The sequence below is a fragment of the Salvelinus alpinus genome, chromosome 19 (genome assembly GCF_045679555.1).
Source record: "Salvelinus alpinus chromosome 19, SLU_Salpinus.1, whole genome shotgun sequence".
Classification (NCBI taxonomy): Eukaryota; Metazoa; Chordata; class Actinopteri; order Salmoniformes; family Salmonidae; genus Salvelinus; species Salvelinus alpinus.
This window is the reverse complement of record NC_092104.1, coordinates 28,349,067-28,370,652: the sequence shown is the minus strand read 5'-3', so window position 1 is coordinate 28,370,652 and position 21,586 is coordinate 28,349,067. Positions and strand designations below refer to the sequence as shown.

At 43.4% G+C, this 21,586-nt stretch overlaps 2 protein-coding genes across 5 annotated transcripts in view; both read right to left on the bottom strand.

Moving 5' to 3' along the window:
- LOC139545917 (tricarboxylate transport protein B, mitochondrial-like) overlaps window positions 1–15,002 on the bottom strand; it is a 38,476-nt gene extending 23,474 nt beyond the window's left edge. For both annotated transcript variants that reach the window (XR_011669152.1, XM_071354144.1), the window contains exon 1: window positions 13,319–15,002. Coding sequence is in view for 1 of the 2 variants with exons in the window: in XM_071354144.1 (XP_071210245.1) it covers window positions 13,319–13,430 (112 nt within the window). In the remaining variant the exon portion in view is untranslated. The remainder of the gene's footprint in view (window positions 1–13,318) is intronic.
- A 152-nt stretch (window positions 15,003–15,154) lies between these two features.
- The window catches only part of LOC139545916 (clathrin heavy chain 1-like), a 36,709-nt gene continuing 30,277 nt past the window's right edge, over window positions 15,155–21,586 (bottom strand). For all 3 annotated transcript variants that reach the window (XM_071354143.1, XM_071354141.1, XM_071354142.1), the window contains one exon: window positions 15,155–18,042. In XM_071354143.1, coding sequence (XP_071210244.1) covers window positions 17,921–18,042 — 122 coding nt within the window. In that variant the 3' untranslated portion in view covers window positions 15,155–17,920. The remainder of the gene's footprint in view (window positions 18,043–21,586) is intronic.

Genomic DNA, 21,586 nt, shown 5'->3' with positions numbered 1-21,586 from the left:
CATGCTCGGCGCGTGTAGCAGAGTATATCAGAATGTCATCTATATACACCACTACACCCTGCCCGTGCAGGTCCCTGAAGATCTCATCTACAAAGGATTGGAAGACTGATGGAGCATTCATCAACCTGTCACGAAACAAAATGTGGAAAAAGTCAAGGGGTCTGATAACTTTCCGAATGCACTGTATGTCTACATTAGACTTCATTCATGCCAGACAGTACTACAACACTTTTACATGTGAAGGCTATTGGGGAAGCAGTGTCTCCATCACAAATACATATGCATGCACACTAACAAAACTCAGATGATTAATTCTCATCAGACATGCAGGAACATGTTTGCCATCCAACCCATGTTTGCCATAACCATCCAACTCCAGCAGTACTATACCACAGCTGAATGAGCAGACCTTTCATCTTGATATATTCCTGAACCAGACACACAGAAAACAGAACATTCTCCTTCTCTCTCTCCATCAGTTTCCCCTCTCTCTCACCTTCCCTCTCTGCCTCTCTCTCTCTGCCAGGTCCCCCCTCTCTCTCACCCTCCCTCTCTCCTTCTCTCTCCCTGCCAGTTCCCCCCTCTCTCTCACTTCCCTCTCGCTTTCTCTCTCTCTGCCAGTCCCCCCCCTCTCTCTATACCTCTTCTCTAGGTTGTGCTCTCTCTCACCCTCCCTCTCTCCTTGTCTCTCTCTGCCAGTTCCACCCTCTCTCTCACCCTCCCTAACTCTTCTCTCTCTGCCAGTCCCCCTCTCTCTCACCCTCTCTCTCTACCTCTTCCCTAGGCTGTGCTCTCTCTCTCTCACCCTCCCTCTCTCCTTCTCTCTCTCTGCCAGTTCCCCCTCTCACCCTCCCCCTCTCTCTCCACCAGTCCCCCCCCTCTCTCTCACCCTCTCTCTCTCTACCTCTTCCCTAGGCTGTGCTCTCTCTCTACCTTTCTGTGTCAGTTCACAAAATCAATGTGTTTTCATATGACACTGACACTTGTTATTAGTGGGAATTGATGTACCTAGAAACCAGTTTACCATTTCCTACCCAGCAGTCACTGGGAGAGAGGCTTTGCAGGGACAGACAGAGGGGCTATCAAATACAGAGCATGCACAGCATGTAAACCAATCTGTCACGTTCATTGAAAGGATCGGATCAAGGCGCAGCGTGCGTAGAGTTCCACATTCTTTAATAGTGAAACTTACAACAAAGAATACAACAAACGTGCAGTATTGCAGTGCACAAGGCAACTATACAAAAACAAGATCCCACAACACAAATTAGGAAAATGGCTACCTAAATATGATCCCCAATCAGAGACAACGATAAACAGCTGTCTCTGATTGGGAACCATATCAGGCCAACATAGACATACAAAACCCCAAGACATACAAAAACCCTAGACATACAAAAACTAGCGTACCCACCCTAGTCACACCCTGACCTAACCAAAATATATAGAAAAACAGAGATATCTAAGGTCAGGGCGTGACACAATCAGACAACTAGGATATACAGTTGAAGTCGGAAGTGTACATACACTTAGGTTGGAGTCATTAAAACTCGTTTTTCAACCACTCCACAAATTTCTTGTTAACAAACTATAGTTTTGTCAAGTCGGTTGGGACATCTACTTTGTGCATGACACAAGTAATCTTTCCAACAATTGTTCACAGACAGATTATTTCACTTATAATTCACTGTATCACAATTCCAGTGGGTCAAAACTTACATACACTACGTTTACTGTGCCTTTAAACAGCTTGAAAAATCCAGAAAATTATGTCATGGCTTTAGAAGCTTCTGAGTCGCTAATTGACAGAATTTGAGTCAATTGGAGGTGTATCTGTGAATGTATTTCAAGGTCTACCTTCAAACTCAGTGCCTCTGCTTGACATCATGGGCAAATCAAAAGAAATCAGCCAAATTGTAGACCACAAGTCTGGTTCATCATTTGGAGCAATTTCCAAAATGCCTGAAGGTACCGTGTTCATCTGTACAAACAATAGTACGCAAGTATAAACACCATGGGACCACGCAGCCATCATACCGCTCAGGAAGGAGACGCGTTCTGTCTCCTAGAGATAAACGTACTTTGGTGCGAAAAGTGCAAATCAATCCCAGAACTACAGCAAAGGACCTTGTGAAGATGCTGGAGGAAACAGGTACAAAAGTATCTATATCCACAGTAAAACGAGTCCTATATCGACATAACCTGAAAGGCCGCTCAGCAAGGAAAAAGCCACTGCTCCAAAACCGCCATAAAAAAGCCAGACTACGGTTTGCAACTGCACATTGGAAGAAAGGTTGTACTTTTTGGAGAAATGTCCTCTGGTCTGATGAACCAAAAATAGAACTGTTTGGCCATAATGACCATCATTATGTCTGGAGGAAAAAGGGGGAGACTTGCAAGCCGAAGAACACCATCCCAACCGTGAAGCACGGGGGTGGCAGCATCATGTTGTGGGGGTGCTTTGCTGCAGGAGGGACTGCTGCACTTCACAAAATAGATAGCATCATGAGGCAGGAAAATGATGTGTATATATTGAAGAAAGACATCAGTCAGGAAGTTAAAGCTTGGTCGCAAATGGGTCTTCCAAATGGACAATGACCCCAAGCATACTTCCAAAGTTGTGGCAACATAGTTTAAAAAAAACAAAGTCAAGGTATTGGAGTGGCCATCACAAAGCCCTGACCTCAATCATATAGAAAATCTGTGGGCAGAACTGAAAAAGCGTGTGGGAGCAAGGAGGCCTACAAACCTGACTCAGTTACACCAGCACCAGCTATTTTCGTCAGTACATTTTGATAGAGGAACTAGTGAGTTTATTTGCAGGAGTGTATTAAACACAAGGTAACAGTGAAGGAGTGTATCACCTCATATAAATAACACCTAAATAGAGCCCTACCCAACCCTGTCCACCCTTACCCTTAATTTAACCCATCCACCATACAGGACACCAGAGTTACAGCAAACGTTTCTGTGTTTTAAAAGTCAACTCGGCGATCGCGTGATTGTTGACGACCGCAGGCTAGCACACTTGGCAAATGATGACACGGCCAAAATGAAAACAAAAAAAGCAAAAAAGGAGAAGAGAAAGGAAACAATGTGAACATTACCATCTCTCACACACACGCAAAGCAGATTTATAGTTTAAATCAACAACCTTCAGACTTCACAGCTGGTTTCGTGCTTGCATCACAGCGACTCAGAGCACACACACGCACGCACACGCACACACAAACACACACACACACACACACACACACACCACTGAGGCTGATCGTCAGTCCAGAGCATGTACAGTGCCTTCAGAAAGTGTTCATACGCCTTGGTTTTTTCCACATTTTGTTGTGTTACAGCCTGAATTTAAAATGGATATATATATTTTAAATATCTCACCCCAAGTCAAGGGGTGTGAATACTTTCTAAAGGCACTGTATAACTGTGGACCTGGTTGAGTGGATAGGCTGCAGCCCAGCAGTAGACACACATCCCAGCCAAGCCACCCATAGGCACTTTTCACACCATTACACACTATTAGATCAAACATGGAGGAGAGACAGAAAGAGAGAGAGAGGGATACAGAGAGAGAGATACAGAGAGAGAGAGAGAGAGAGAGAGAGAGAGAGAGAGGTAAGATACAGTGGGGAGAACAAGTATTTGATACACTACTCTCAACTGTGAGAGACGGAATCAAAAATCCAGAAAATCACATTGTATGATTTTTAAGTAATTAATTTGCATTTTATTGCATGACATAAGTATTTGATACATCAGAAAAGCAGAACTTAATATTTGGTACAGAAACCTTTGTTTGCAATTACAGAGATCATATGTTTCCTGTAGTTCTTGACCAGGTTTGCACACACTGCAGCAGGGATTTTGGCCCACTCCTCCATCCAGACCTTCTCCAGATCCTTCAGGTTTCGGGGCTGTCGCTGGGCAATACGGACTTTCAGCTCCCTCCAAAGATTTTCTATTGGGTTCAGGTCTGGAGACTGGCTAGGCCACTCCAGGACCTTGAGATGCTTCTGTCATGTTTTGTCTTTGATCATCATGTCTTGTCCCTGTGCTTCCCTCTGCTGGTCTTATTAGGTTCTTTCCCTCTTTCTATCCCTCTCTCTCCTCCTCCCTCTCTCCCTCTCCCGCTCTCTCTCTATCGTTCCGTTCCTGCTCCCAGCTGTTTCTCATTCTCCTAACGACCTCATTTACTCTTTCACACCTGTCCCCTATTTTGCCCTCTGATTAGAGTCCCTATTTCTCCCTCTGTTTTCCGCTTCTGTCCTTGTCGGATTCTTGTTTGATGTTTGCTGTTCTGTGTCCTTGTTCCGCCCTGTCGTGTTTTTGCCTTCTTCGGATGCTGCGTGTGAGCAGGTGTCTATGTCAGCTACGGCCTGTGCCTTCCTGAAGCGACCTGCAGTCTGTGGTCGCGTCTCCAGTCGTTCCTCTCTACTGACGAGAGGATTTCAGTTTCCTGTTTTGGATTTACCTTTGATAATATCCAGGAGAATCATTGTTTGTTTAATACTGGAATAAAGACTCTGTTTCTATTACGTCGCTTTTGGGTCCTCATTCACCAGCATAACAGCTTCTTACGGAGCCACTCCTTAGTTGCCCTGGCTGTGTGTTTCGGGTCGTTGTCATGCTGGAAGACCCAGCCACGACCCATCTTCAATGCTCTTACTGAGGGAAGGAGGTTGTTGGCCAAGATCTCGCGATACATGGCCCCATCCATCCTCCCCTCAATACAGTGCAGTCGTCCTGTCCCCTTTGCAGAAAGCATCCCCAAAGAATGATGTTTCCACCTCCATGCTTCACAGTTGGGATGGTGTTCTTGGGGTTGTACTCATCCTTCTTCTTCCTCCAAACACGGCGAGTGGAGTTTAGACCAAAAAGCTCTATTTTTGTCACATCAGACCACATGACCTTCTCCAATCCTCCTCTGGATCATCCAGATGGTCATTGGAAAACTTCAGACGGGCCTGGACATGCGCTGGCTTGAGCAGGGGGACCTTGCGTGCGCTGCAGGATTTTAATCCATGACGGCGTAGTGTGTTACTAATGGTTTTCTTTGAGACTGTGGTCCCAGCTCTCTTCAGGTCATTGACCAGGTCCTGCCGTGTAGTTCTGGGCTGATCCCTCACCTTCCTCATGATCATTGATGCCCCACGAGGTGAGATCTTGCATGGAGCCCCAGACCGAGGGTGATTGACCGTCATCTTGAACTTCTTCCATTTTCTAATAATTGCGCCAACAGTTGTTGCCTTCTCACCAAGCTGCTTGCCTATTGTCCTGTAGCCCATCCCAGCCTTGTGCAGGTCTACAATTTTATCCCTGATGTCCTTACACAGCTCTCTGGTCTTGGCCATTGTGGAGAGGTTGGAGTCTGTTTGATTGAGTGTGTGGACAGGTGTCTTTTATACAGGTAACGAGTTCAAACAGGTGCAGTTAATACAGGTAATGAGTGGAGAACAGGAGGGCTTCTTAAAGATATATATAGATATATATATATATATACAGTGGGGAGAACAAGTATTTGATACACTGCCGATTTTGCAGGTTTTCCTACTTACAAAGCATGTAGAGGTCTGTAATTTTTATCATAGGTACACTTCAACTGTGAGAGACGGAATCTAAAACAAAAATCCAGAAAATCACATTGTATGATTTTTAAATAATTAATTTGCATTTTATTGCATGACATAAGTATTTGATCACCTACCAACCAGTAAGAATTCCGGCTCTCACAGACCTGTTCGTTTTTCTTTAAGAAGCCCTCCTGTTCTCCACTCATTACCTGTATTAACTGCACCTGTTTGAACTCGTTACCTGTATAAAAGACACCTGTCCACACACTCAATCAAACAGATTCCAACCTCTCCACAATGGCCAAGACCAGAGAGCTGTGTAAGGACATCAGGGATAAAATTGTAGACCTGCACAAGGCTGGGATGGGCTACAGGACAATAGGCAAGCAGCTTGATGAGAAGGAAACAACTGTTGGCGCAATTATTAGAAAATGGAAGAAGTTCAAGATGACGGTCAATCACCCTCGGTCTGGGGCTCCATGCAAGATTTCACCTCGTGGGGCATCAATGATCATGAGGAAGGTGAGGGATCAGCCCAGAACTACACGGCAGGACCTGGTCAATGACCTGAAGAGAGCTGGGACCACAGTCTCAAAGAAAACCATTAGTAACACACTACGCCGTCATGGATTAAAATCCTGCAGCGCACGCAAGGTCCCCCTGCTTAAGCCAGTGCATGTCCAGGCCTGTCTGAAGTTTGCCAATGACCATCTGGATGATCCAGAGGAGGAATGGGAGAAGGTCATGTGGTCTGATGAGACAAAAATAGAGCTTTTTGGTCTAAACTCCACTCGCCGTGTTTGGAGGAAGAAGAAGTATGAGTACAACCCCAAGAACACCATCCCAACCGTGAAGCATGGAGGTGGAAACATCATTCTTTGGGGATGCTTTTCTGCAAAGGGGACAGGACGACTGCACCGTATTGAGGGGAGGATGGATGGGGCCATGTATCGCGAGATCTTGGCCAACAACCTCCTTCCCTCAGTAAGAGCATTGAAGATGGGTCGTGGCTGGGTCTTCCAGCATGACAACGACACAAAGCACACAGCCATGGCAACTAAGGAGTGGCTCCGTAAGAAGCATCTCAAGGTCCTGGAGTGGCCTAGCCAGTCTCCAGACCTGAACCCAATAGAAAATCTTTGGAGGGAGCTGAAACTCCGTATTGCCCAGCGACAGCCCCGAAACCTGAAGGATCTGGAGAAGATCTGTAGGGAGGAGTGGGCCAAAATCCCTGCTGCAGTGTGTGCAAACCTAGTCAAGAACTACAGGAAACGTATGATCTCTGTAATTGCAAACAAAGGTTTCTGTACCAAATATTAAGTTCTGCTTTTCTGATGTATCAAATACTTATGTCATGCAATAAAATGCAAATTAATTACTTAAAAATCATACAATGTGATTTTCTGGATTTTTGTTTTAGATTCCGTCTCTCATAGTTGAAGTGTACCTATGATAAAAATTACAGACCTCTACATGCTTTGTAAGTAGGAAAACCTGCAAAATCGGCAGTGTATCAAATACTTGTTCTCCCCACTGTATAGAGAGAGAGAGAGAGAGAGAGAGAGAGAGAGAGAGAGAGAGAGAGAGAGAGAGAGAGAGAGAGAGAGAGAGAGAGAGAGAGAGATTAAAATTAGGGAGAAAGGGGATAGCAACAGATGGAGAGCGATCAAGGGAGAAAGAGGGAGTAAATAAGTGCATTTATTTATATATTATTTATTTATCCAGACGTGTCAATTAAGAACAAATTCTTATTTACAATGATGGCAAAGAGAGAGGGAGATAGCACTTCAGAGGTCTTCTCTTCTCTATCTATCTGCCTGCTGTTGAGGTAACTCTAATGAGTGTTGGCCACATCTGCTCCTGTTCACTGAGAAAAACAAACTTTCAAATCACCCAACCTGGCAACCAATAAACATAAACAAATGTGGCAACCCCACAGTTTATGGACCAGAACACAGTTTATGGAAATGTTATGGACCATAACATGCAAGAACCAAAACACAAATAATACTAAACAGGGGGGAAATCATTTGTACTTTAAATGTATTCTTATTTATCCAGACTAGTCACATTAAAATGAAATATGTTCTTCAACAACAGAGAGAGCGAGTGAGAGATTAAACTACAAGTTTTTTTCAGGCCAACTCATACATTTAATCATATACATATATGGACCAGAACACTATAATGTGCAAAAGCCAGGACACCAAATTACCCGAAAACCCTCTCTATACCTTTAGTTATCCAGGCTCATCTCATTTATGTAAAATAGGTTTATCAGGGACCTGGTGTGAAGAGAGATGAGAATACAGGAGAGAGTGTAGAAAGATGGTGCCACATGTCCCTATTCCTCAACCCCAATGTAGACCGTAGCCAGAGGTCTTAACATCAAACATGATGTATTAATACAGTCTTAATATTTCTGTTTGCCTCGTCTGAAAGATGAAAGGAATTATTCATCTATCGTCTTCCTTTTTAGGCTTCGCCTGTTCAAAACATCGCTCCCAAACCCTACACTAATGTTTAATTACACATGTCTATTAATTTTACATGGAAAATCTTTTGAACTGCTTCTAACCCTCCAGTAGGCCGTTCCCTGCAGACTGGATGGACGGAGTCGTATGTTGTTCTGGCAATGTTGTTGTGTTTTCCTAAAACAGTAAGAGAGAGAGTGAGAGAGGTGAGAGAGAGAGTGAGAGAGTGAGAGAGGTGAGAGAGAGAGTGAGAGAGTGAGAGAGGTGAGAGAGAGAGAGAGAGAGAGAGAGAGGTGAGAGAGAGGTGAGAGAGAGAGATGAGAGAGAGAGAGAGAGATGAGAGAGCGAGAGAGGTGAGAGAGAGAGGTGAGAGAGAGAGAGAGAGGTGAGAGAGAGAGAGGTGAGAGAGAGATGAGAGAGGTGAGAGAGAGAGAGGTGTGAGAGAGAGAGAGAGAGAGAGAGAGAGAGAGAGAGAGAGAGAGAGAGAGAAAAGAGAGAGAGAGAGAGAGAGAGAGAGAGAGAGAGAGAGAGAGAGAGAGAGAGTGTGTATGTGTCTGACAGAAAGGACAACAGGTGTTTCATGATTTGACGTCTTGCCCCCAAAGGCGCTGGTGGGTCATGAGTCGTAGATTCAGAGTGTATTGCCTAGTGCATAGTGCATAGTGCATAGTGTGCAGAGTTCAGTGGGGTATGAATGAGCAGGGAGTGAGTGCACACTTTGACAAGCCCTCTGAGTCTAAGAGGAGACAGCCACTCAAAGAACTTAACTGGCTGCCCTGCGGCAAGAGTAAGAGTGAGGGAGCGAGCGAGAGCGAGTGAGAGAGCGAGAGCGAGTGAGAGAGCGAGAGCGAGTGAGAGAGCGAGAGCGAGAGCGAGTGAGAGAGCGAGAGCGAGAGAAAGTTACAAATACAGAGCAATACAGTACTCTCTCAGACCTCACACACACGCACATATGCACACGCACACAAACACACACATACACACACATTGTATGACAATAAAAACCTCTACTACAAAGGAACACACAAATACAAAGAAAATCAGGACCAGAAACCCATTTAAAGTTCTCAGCTCCAGGCCAATCCTGTCTCATATCATAGCCTCCACCTCTCAACATCGGCCATCACCATTGGCTGCTGAGCCCAGGAGAGGGAGTATAAAGAGCTCATACACCCTTCATGTAGAAATGTGCCTCATTGCCATTGTCTGGGTTTGTAAGAGATGTACGACTTTTCTTCCATTAAGCTACGACTCTCAATGTTCTGTCCATATAACTTCCCCCCAGTGCCTCCAGGCCTATACAAGAGACCAACGCACGCACGCACAGTGGGTTACTGTAAGGGTGAGACAGCACCATTAGCTAAGACTAAACAATGTTTATTTTACAATGCCAGATGTCATCTAAGAAGACATGCTCTCTCTCCTCTCGCTCTCCCCCTCTCTCTCACTAACTCACTCCATCCGGTAGGCCATCATTGTAAATAAGAATTTGTTATTTACTGACTTGCCTAGTTAAATTAAGGTTAAATAACTTTTTTTTAAATCCTCTCATCCCATCTTGCATTACATCAGTCCCAAAAGTGGAATATTTCTCACAAGCTAAGCTAGGTCTGTTATGGCACCAGACTGTCACGTTCCTGACCTATTTCTGTTAGTTTGTTGTATGTGTTAGTTGGTCAGGACGTGAGTTTGGGTGGGCATTCTATGTTTTCTGTTTCTATGTTGGTTTAGGGTTGCCTGGTATGGCTCTCAATTAGAGGCAGGTGTTTGGCGTTTCCTCTAATTGAGAGTCATATTTAGGTAGGTTGTTTCACAGTGTTCGTTGTGGGTGGTTGTCTCCTGTGTCAGTGTTTGTCGCACCATACGGGACTGTCTCGGTTTTTTGTAGTCTGTTCCTGTTCGTGAGTTCTTCGTGTTTATTGTAAGTTCCATGTCCAGGTCTGTCTACTCCGTTTTGTTATTTTGTTAATTATTCAAGTGTATTTCGTTTTCGTGTTTTTCCGTCTTTACTTTAATAAATCATTATGTCTTCACAATCCGCTGCATTTTGGTTCAATCCCTGCTCCTCCTCTTCGGATGAAGAGGAGGAGGAAAACCGTTACACAGACACATGGAGTCATACTAGAGGCATCCAGGCTATGGTCTTTATCTACGGCCCTGAGTTCAAACAACCAAGTTTATGTCATTGGCACAGAAAGATAATGTCTTGCTGTGGTCCTAGGGCCAACAAGGATACTCTCAAGGATATGTACTTTGGGCCTCAGCCAGTTACTGAGAGACTGCAAGAAAGACTGCAGGCAAAGGAGAGAGGGCTCTAACAAGCAGCACACACTCACAATCTCTTGCATACACACACACACACACACACTCATTACCACTCTGAGTGCAGGGTTAAATAACCAGATATAGCTGTGGTTCCATGTCTAGGCACTGAGAGAAGTGCTTGTCAGATTTATTAACTGTCAAACCGGGTGTCAGGGGGATTCTGTATCTTGGCGTAGTAAAGCATTGGCTTGGCTGTTGATTGAGTAATATCTCAGGTCAGAGTTGTAGACACAAGTGCATTTTACCTGATTGCTTTTATCTCACTGAGTCATAGCGACTCCTTCTCTGAGAGTAGATCAGTTCCTAGGGTACCACAGTGTGATTTCAACACACACTCATATACTAAACATACATACACAAGCCATTAATCAAAATAACAAAATATTCTTGGTCTCCCCCTAAATTTGCACCCATAGATTCAGACAGTAAGAAAAACAGAGAAAGAGAGAGAAATATATTCTATAGATAAGGAGTAATCAACTGACTTTAAAGAGTGGAGTGTACAACTACACAAACAGGTTAAATAAGAGTTGGGCTGACAGAGAGAGTGAAGAAAGATGGAGCCTGTTTCGGCTGTTAGCGTTCCCAGCAAGCTTGTCTGGTTAGTCTGGTTGAAAGGATAGGAAGGGAGGGAGGAGGCCAGGCGGGTTTCTCCAATCTATCATCTAGATGGATGGCCTCATTTAAATGTACCAATAGCTGAGAGGAGGAGAGTCCGGAGAGACTGTGTGTGAAATGGCACCATAGGCTGTTAGGATTGTGAAAGGATATCTACAGAGAAAAAAAGGTTGCACAAACCTGCAGTACCAAAGAGTACTGTATGAAACTGTGCATGCTGGCCGGTTTTATTGTTGCTCCACAGTTGGAACAACATTACTACAGTACAAGGTTTGTCAGGGTCACTGTGGTCTCTTGTCAAGGCTGTAATCAATAGAGTGGTGCTAAATGCCTCTCCATGAGGGTGCCTCTCCATGAGGGTGCCTCTCCATGAGGGTGCCTCTCAAGGCCTCGAAATGCACCAGCCTGCCCTGCCTCACTCTAATCACACACAATGTGGGGGGGGGGGGGGGGGGGGTCATGAGTTTCAAATGCAACCAGGTTCAGTCTGAGGTTACTTTGACAAACCAATATGCGTAATATCCTATGGAAGAGTATGTATGGGATATGAGCCTATGTTATAACTGCATACTGCAGCATTACTAAGAGTCTGTATGAGTGAGTTTGTATTGTATCCTGATTCTGCCCTTTTATACATGCACTCACGCCACTGAGGAATATGTTTATTGTGAATCTCATGCTTTCTACATGTAGGCCTAGTGTATGGCAACTCTGTAATCAAACTACTGAAACCAAATGGCATATCAATGGCATATCAATGGTTTATGTATAGTACAAGCACAACCCCAGATTCCTGAAGCCTTAATTGAACTTAATAGCATTATCGAAGGACAGCATCTCTCTCCTTCAGCATGGTCTACATTTAAATATATCCAGTGTGATGTGGTTGAAGGTAACTAGCAGTGATCACTAGACTAGATCAGAGTAACAGAATAATGTCAGTGCACTGATCCAACCGTAGCAGTTTGGGGATATGGAGAGAGACCCTGCCAGCCAGGCAGGATAAGGACACAAGTAGAAAACAGATTATTTAATTCAGTGCTTGAGAATGTCTTAAGACCTCGCTCTAGCAGTATCCCTCACAGCAATGGAGGTTTCAGAGATGAAGGCTACTAGGCTACTACTACTAATAGGTAGATGTCTGAGCTACTCAATACTCATTTTAGAGACATTCTCCTGCTCAGTCCACAGTGCTTGGGTTTCTATATTTGATCCTCATCCAATGCTTGTTATGGTCTTTCTTCAGGGACAGAGGTGGTGGTTTTGGGTGGTTTTACTTCAAAGACATTCCAGTCCAATTTCAGGGTTATTCATTTTAATTTCACTGTGTGGAGGGGGCAGTCCAGAGGAGAAACATGTAATTTCAGAGAAGGATACACCTGAGAAAGATGACTGTGTCTGCTGCCTAAAAGAACAGGGCTGCAGAGTGGGGAATACATGCCTTGGCCTGCTAAAAGTCGACCTGTTAATTCCTCTGAACCAGATGGAGATGCAACAGATGCTCTTTGTCATCTCAGGTAAATTGCACAGTAACATGAATGAAGGATCTGTATATCCTAACATATGCAGGAGGTAAACATTTCAGCATTCCCCAGTCCTTCTACCTGAGTAACTACTGTCTGCCGCTAAGGGGGGGAAATGAGGGGTGTTGGCTTTGTGGTGTCCTTTCATAACCAGGCAGTTGTTTTGCAATACAGTATTAGAAGGCTAGTGTTACGACAGTCAGTTACAGAAAAGATCATAAGATAATTTCATAATCATCTATGTTAAAGTATATTCGAAATCGTATTCATTAGAATCTAAATAATATTAAGTGAATAATAATAAAGCCTACAATTCAACAGTTCCATGTAGCCTACTAGTCTAAAAAGAGTTCCACTATTTTGTCATGCGCTCTACAGGCAGCTAAGCAAATCGCCTCTTTATTGAAATGCAAACATACAGCGCATGTTAAACTGACAATAATAACACCGAAGACTAGCATATTCCAGTTTTTGTTGTGAATTAACTGTTGAACACAATACAACACATGACAGTTGACAGTTCTAACTTATTCAAATGGACGCTCTCGCTTCGTGCACGGCTTCCAATGAAACATCATCAGTACATCATTTACAACAACCCCTGGCTGTCAAGTGAAAGTGACATGATCAGAAACAATGTTACTTTATTCAGAAACAATGTTACTTTATTATACAGGCTAATGCTTTCTCTCCACGACGATGCGCTATACAGTAAAGTCACTTTAGTGTGTATCTGAAAAATGTTAAGTCATCTCTATTGGCAATAGGTGGTGTCTGAACAAAGGATGACAAAACTTACCTGCTAGAATTGCCTTCCCTGGGTGAGTTAATTTCGCTTTTCCTCCAGGTGCCGCCGCCGCCAGACACCTGGGTCTGTGAAAGAGGCTGGTGAATTTACTGTTTCCTTCCATTGTCAAGAAATAATTAAACCAATATCTATCTAGATATAAACTAAGTCTACGAAAGTCCTTAAACTAGTTTCTAGTTGATATAACGTTCAGTGCATACCATGGATATCATGTCAGACATCCACTGTATGTGGACAGTAAGCTACTACACAGCTCGCAGTTGCGGGGAGAAAGCCTATCTATCCCTGGAGCCGAGGGAGGAGAGACGGGGCATTTTCGTTCCACACCACGAGAAGGGCGGGGCTGTGTCTCTCTCTCTCTCTAGTCTAGGCGCGTCACATCCGTGTACGCGTCAACCCGCAAAAAGGAATACATTAGCAAAGCAATACATTTCTCAGTTCAGCAAACAAACACACAGCGATGTAAATTAAAGTATCAGCCCCAGTAGAGAGCGTCATGTTGAAATAGCACCTTCCTCCACCCTGCTCCCACCAGAGCAAGAGCGAGCCGTGGTACAAAGGCGCCTCAGACCCAAAACACCATCAATCAAGTGGTGTGCCTCAGTGACATCCATCCCCCTTATAGGCTACATCCATGAGAAGACTGCATCCACAACAATATTCATACAGATTGCTGTCTTGCTATGAATAGAAAAATCATATCAAAATAAAGTTTAAACCATCAACCATTTTCTTTTGTTCCAAACCTCATTTACAAATAAGACCTATGCTTACATCATTTTTTATTTTGTTACCATAACCAATTTTTCACTTATCTATTCTGATTATCAAGTTGAATAGATGCTGCTTTGCATTGATGTAGCCTGTACAGAAGGCCTAGTACAACAAGTGTACAAAAAGGCAGTTTCTCCATCAGTAGTAGTTCCCAGGATGAGGACAAAGTGCAGCAGTACATTTCACCTCCACTGATCCAGGGCCAGTTTCTCCATCTGTAGTTGTTCCCAGGATGAGGACAAAGTGCAGCAGTACATTTCAACTCCACTGATCCAGGGCCAGTTTTGCTCCTCAGCTTCAGCTGGTGATCCTCAGGACTGTGGCATCAGAAGTTGAGGGCACAAGTCACAACACTCTCTCCACTATTTATTGTAAATCCAAAGTTAAAAACATAGCCTGACGTATCGGTCAGAGACCTTCATCAGACAGACCCTCAGGACTGGTCCTGGAACAGTTCTAGTAGAGTGATGTCTTGCCATGGAGTAGTCTGGCCTGGTTACAGACCTATATGTGCTTTTACAAACTCCCCTGACTTGTCATTTCATAGGAGTAGCTAGGCTGCTAGAGGATTTCTGCAGTGCAAGACAAAGACCAGTTGGATAGAACAGAAACAGGTACGTTCTGGAGATATACAGTCCATTGTATAGTATTGATTGCATTGTCAGAACTAAAAGAAGCAAGAACATCCTTGAAGTGGAGAAAACCGCTCAACACCAAACCTGATCTCAGACGTTTGCTAATGACCAATGCCCCCCAAGGCAGTAAGTCAGATTGCATTGTCAACTTACTCCATACACTTTGCTTGCACTATTCATCATAAGGGCCACACAACATATCAATGACATAACACTTCATGAACAGCCGGGAGGGAGTGTCATAAGCTGAGATTAACCATTGTGACAGTCTGTGTCAGTGTTATGTAGGCCTTATGACCAAAGGTTCTTAGGAAAACCCGGAGTTAATAGTATGACAATGCAAACACATGGTATTACCAGACATCCAAGTTCCCTCTGGGGTTACTACTAGGAGCATTGTGAAATGATCAAAGCCAGATAATGTGTGTGTAAACTTTATTATCCTTGAGAGGTCAGATTTCAGTGTTTTCTACAAACCTCAATTCAACATTTGTACAATGTCGTGGCACAGCTCCGGATGCATGAGGCCAGATTTACCCATAAACTGTGGCGGTAGTTTTCCAGAACATTCTCACTAGCCATGTGCTACTTGAACAGGAAGAAAACAAACCCCAGAATGATGGCTGCTGCAAGCAATCGTGCTGAAGAGTTTAATGTTTGTATTCTGCTCTTTTTGTATATTGTCATTTTAATTTTTAAAAAGTATCATGTTTATGACTAACTACAACAATACACTATAGACAATGCATACTGTATGGTATTCCATCATACTGAACTTCTTTCCTTAAGTATCACAACATATCTTAAATTCTACAATGTTTTTTCAGTACATTAAATAGCTCTGGACCACTGGCACAGGGATATACAGGAGTTCTATTCCCTCATGTTTTTATTCTCCTTTGTGTAATATTGGCATTTCTTCACCATTCTGTTAGTTGGTGTCAGTGGTGGGACAGTAAAGGCTTCAAAATACATTTGTTCATCCTTGAACACAACATAGGTAATACTTATTATTAAATGAATAACATGGAAATTGTGCTCCTGGTTGCATTGTTACAGCATTATATGTTTGGCAGCACATGCACAGACATCAGCATATAGCAGTTATGTTTCACATCATCATCATCAACTCCAGAGCTGTGGGATCGTGTACCATACATCACAGTGTTAAGTGGAAAGACCCAAACGTCCATGTTGACTTGGATATTATCAGCTAGCACAAGAGCATTGGAGAGGAGAATCAATGCAAACCTTCCCAGTCTTGGTGTTGTCAACAGATCCCAACATGCTTGATAAACTACACACAGTAAGTACACCATAATCCCAATAACGAGTGTTCCTAGTCCATAGTACTGTATAGTGTTGCATCTTCAACATAGTACCTGTTCAGATGGACAAACAAAAACTATTGAACAGAAACAGTTGTGAAACAAACGTAGGAGACAGTCGTGAAACAAACGTAGGAGACAGTCGTGAAACAAACGTAGGAGACAGTCGTGAAACAAATGTGAAAAATGACTCAAAGTTGACACCTCCTGTACAAGGCCTAGCTGTGCTCAGAGGGCGGGGGCACTCCGTGATGAGCCCCTCACCCACTCCCTCTCTGGCTCCTCAGTAACAAAGTCTTCACTACCAGTACTCTATCATCTCTATAAAAACAAATATTTAAAAAATATGCTCTATGGTTGATACAGTCTATGGAACAGTGATAGAATATACCTGGACAGAGTGGTGTACGTTAGCTTTTATCTGTTAGCTATTTTCTCTAGGAGCTAAGAGCTGTCGCCATGCTGTGCAGTGGTGAATGGGGGGGGCTGGTCAGGCCAGCCTAAGTAGAGGGGTCAGTTAGCCTTGCTCTAGTCCATTGGAGAGGGAGGGGGAGCAAGAGGAGGTGGGGATTGAGAGGAGATGGGAGCAAAGTGGAGGTCTTTTCGGTTGAGAGAGTTGGGTATGGTGGTGTTGAGGTTTGGAGTGTTCAGAGGTGGACTAGGTGTGTCTCAGAGTAGAGAGATTGTGTATCAGGGGTTTCAAGGCAGGGAATCCATATTGAATCCGAAAGCAAGCTGCATCTGTAATGTATTTGATCCCCGTGTAGGGTAAGTGTGATTCAGGTTGGGTAAGAGGGGTTGGGATGTGGGGTTACTGGGGCCTTATGCTCTACATAATCTGCAACCCAAATGGACACCTTATAGCCTATATAGTGCACTACTTCTGACTGGAGCACTATTGGCCCTGGTCAAACGTAGTGCACAAAACAGAGAATAGGGGGCCCCATAAGGGGGCTGGGTGGGGTAGAGGTGGTCTACATGTTGTAGCTGTAGGGAGGCTGGGTGGGGTAGAGGTGGTCTACATGTTGTAGCTGTAGGGGGGCTGGGTGGGGTAGAGGTGGTCGACATGTTGTAGCTGTAGGGAGCCTGGGTGGGGTAGAGGTGGTCGACATGTTGTAGCTGTAGGGGGCCTGGGTGGGGTGGTCTACATGTTGTAGCTGTAGGGGGGCTGGGTGGGGTAGTCTACATGTTGTAGCTGTAGGGGGGCTGGGTGGGGTAGTCTACATGTTGTAGCTGTAGGGGGGCTGGGTGGGGTAGTCTAAATGTTGTAGCTGTAGGGGGGCTGGGTGGGGTGGTCTACATGTTGTAGCTGTAGGGGGGCTGGGTGGGGTAGAGGTGGTCTACATGTTGTAGCTGTAGGGAGCCTGGGTGGGGTAGAGGTGGTCTACATGTTGTAGCTGTAGGGGGGCTGGGTGGGGTAGAGGTGGTCTACATGTTGTAGCTGTAGGGGGGCTGGGTGGGGTAGAGGTGGTCTACATGTTGTAGCTGTAGGGGGGCTGGGTGGGGTAGAGGTGGTCTACATGTTGTAGCTATAGGGGGGCTGGGTGGGGTAGAGGTAGTCTACATGTTGTAGCTGTAGGGGGGCTGGGTGGGGTAGTCTACATGTTGTAGCTGTAGGGGGGCTGGGTGGGGTAGAGGTGGTCTACATGTTGTAGCTGTAGGGAGCCTGGGTGGGGTAGAGGTAGTCTACATGTTGTAGCTGTAGGGAGGCTGGGTGGGGTAGAGGTGGTCTACATGTTGTAGCTGTAGGGAGGCTGGGTGGGGTAGAGGTGGTCTACATGTTGTAGCTGTAGGGGGGCTGGGTGGGGTAGTCTACATGTTGTAGCTGTAGGGGGGCTGGGTGGGGTTGAGGTGGTCTACATGTTGTAGCTGTAGGGAGGCTGGGTGGGGTAGCCTGGAGCAGCGTATCCATAGCCTCCTGGATATCCTGGCTGGGGAGCCACTGGAGCGGAACCTGCTGTCAACATCAGCTGTTGACCTGTATGTGTACACACACACACAGTTATACACACACACAGTTATACATACACACACACACACACACACACACACACATACACACACACACACACAGTTATACATACATACACACACACACACACACAGTTATACATACATACACACACACACACACACACACAGTTATACATACATACACACACAGTTATACATACACACACACACAGTTATACATACACACACACACAGTTATACATACACACACACACACAGTTATACATACACACACACACAGTTATACATACACACACACACAGTTATACATACACACACACACACACACAGTTATACATACACATACACACACACACACACAGTTATACATACACACACACACAGTTATACATACACACACACACAGTTATACATACACACACACACAGTTATACATACACACACACACAGTTATACATACACACACACACACACACAGTTATACATACACATACACACACACACACACAGTTATACATACACACACACACAGTTATACATACACACACACACAGTTATACATACACACACACACACACACACACACACACACAGTTATACATACATACACACACACAGTTATACATACATACACACACACACACAGTTATACATACACACACACACAGTTATACATACACACACACACAGTTATACATACACACACACACACACACAGTTATACATACACATACACACACACACACACACAGTTATACATACACACACACACAGTTATACATACACACACACACAGTTATACATACACACACACACACACACACACACACACACAGGTATACATACATACACACACACAATTATACATACATACACACACACACACAGTTATACATACATACACACACACACACAGTTATACATACATACACACACACACACAGTTATACATACATACACACACACACACAGTTATACATACATACACACACACACACAGTTATACATACATACACACACACACACACACACAGTTATACATACATACACACACACACACACACAGTTATACATACATACACACACACACACACACACAGTTATACATACATACACACACACACACACACAGTTATACATACATACATACACACACACACACACAGTTATACATACATACACACACACACACACACAGTTATACATACACACACACACACAGTTATACATACATACACACACACAGTTATACATACATACACACACACACACACAGTTATACATACACACACACACAGTTATACATACATACACACACACAGTTATACATACATACACACACACACACAGTTATACATACATACACACACACACACAGTTATACATACATACACACACACACACAGTTATACATACATACACACACACACACAGTTATACATACATACACACACACACACACACAGTTATACATACATACACACACACACACACACAGTTATACATACATACACACACACACACACACAGTTATACATACACACACACACACAGTTATACATACACACACACACACACACACACAGTTATACATACACACACACACAGTTATACATACACACACACACACACACAGTTATACATACACACACACAGTTATACATACACACACAGTTATACATACACACACAGTTATACATACACACACACACAGTTATACATACACACACACACAGTTATACATACACACACACACAGTTATACATACACACACACACAGTTATACATACACACACACACAGTTATACATACACACACACACAGTTATACATACACACACACACAGTTATACATACACACACACACAGTTATACATACACACACACACAGTTATACATACACACACACACAGTTATACATACACACACACACAGTTATACATACATACACACACACACACAGTTATACATACACACACACACACACACACACACAGTTATACATACATACACACACACAGTTATACATACATACACACACACACACAGTTATACATACATACACACACACACACAGTTATACATACATACACACACACACACACAGTTATACATACACACACACACACACAGTTATACATACATACACACACACACACACAGTTATACATACATACACACACACACACACAGTTATACATACATACACACACACACACACAGTTATACATACATACACACACACACACACACAGTTATACATACATACACACACAGTTATACATACACACACAGTTATACATACACACACACACACACACACAGTTATACATACACACACACACACACACAGTTATACATACACACACACACAGTTATACATACACACACACACACACACACAGTTATACATACACACACAGTTATACATACACACACACACACACACAGTTATACATACACACACACACACAGTTATACATACACACACACACACACAGTTATACATACACACACAGTTATACATACACACACAGTTATACATACACACACACACACAGTTATACATACACACACACACAGTTATACATACACACACACACAGTTATACATACACACACACACAGTTATACATACACACACAGTTATACATACACACACACACACACAGTTATACATACATACATACACACACAGTTATACATACATACATACACACACAGTTATACATACACACACAGTTATACATACATACACACACACACACACACAGTTATACATACACACACACACACACACACACAGTTATACATACACACACACACACAGTTATACATACACACACACAGTTATACATACACACACACACACACACAGTATACATACACACACACACACACACAGTTATACATACACACACACACACACACAGTTATACATACACACACACACACACAGTTATACATACACACACACACACACAGTTATACATACACACACACACAGTTATACATACACACACACAGTTATACATACACACACACACAGTTATACATACACACACACACAGTTATACATACACACACACACAGTTATACATACACACACACACAGTTATACATACACACACACACAGTTATACATACACACACACACAGTTATACATACACACACAGTTATACACACACACACAGTTATACATACATACATACACACACACACAGTTATACATACACACACACACAGTTATACATACACACACACACAGTTATACATACACACACACACAGTTATACATACACACACACACAGTTATACATACACACACACACAGTTATACATACACACACACACAGTTATACATACACACACACACAGTTATACATACACACACACACAGTTATACATACACACACACACAGTTATACATACACACACACACAGTTATACATACACACACACACACAGTTATACATACACACACACACAGTTATACATACACACACACACAGTTATACATACACACACAGTTATACATACACACACACA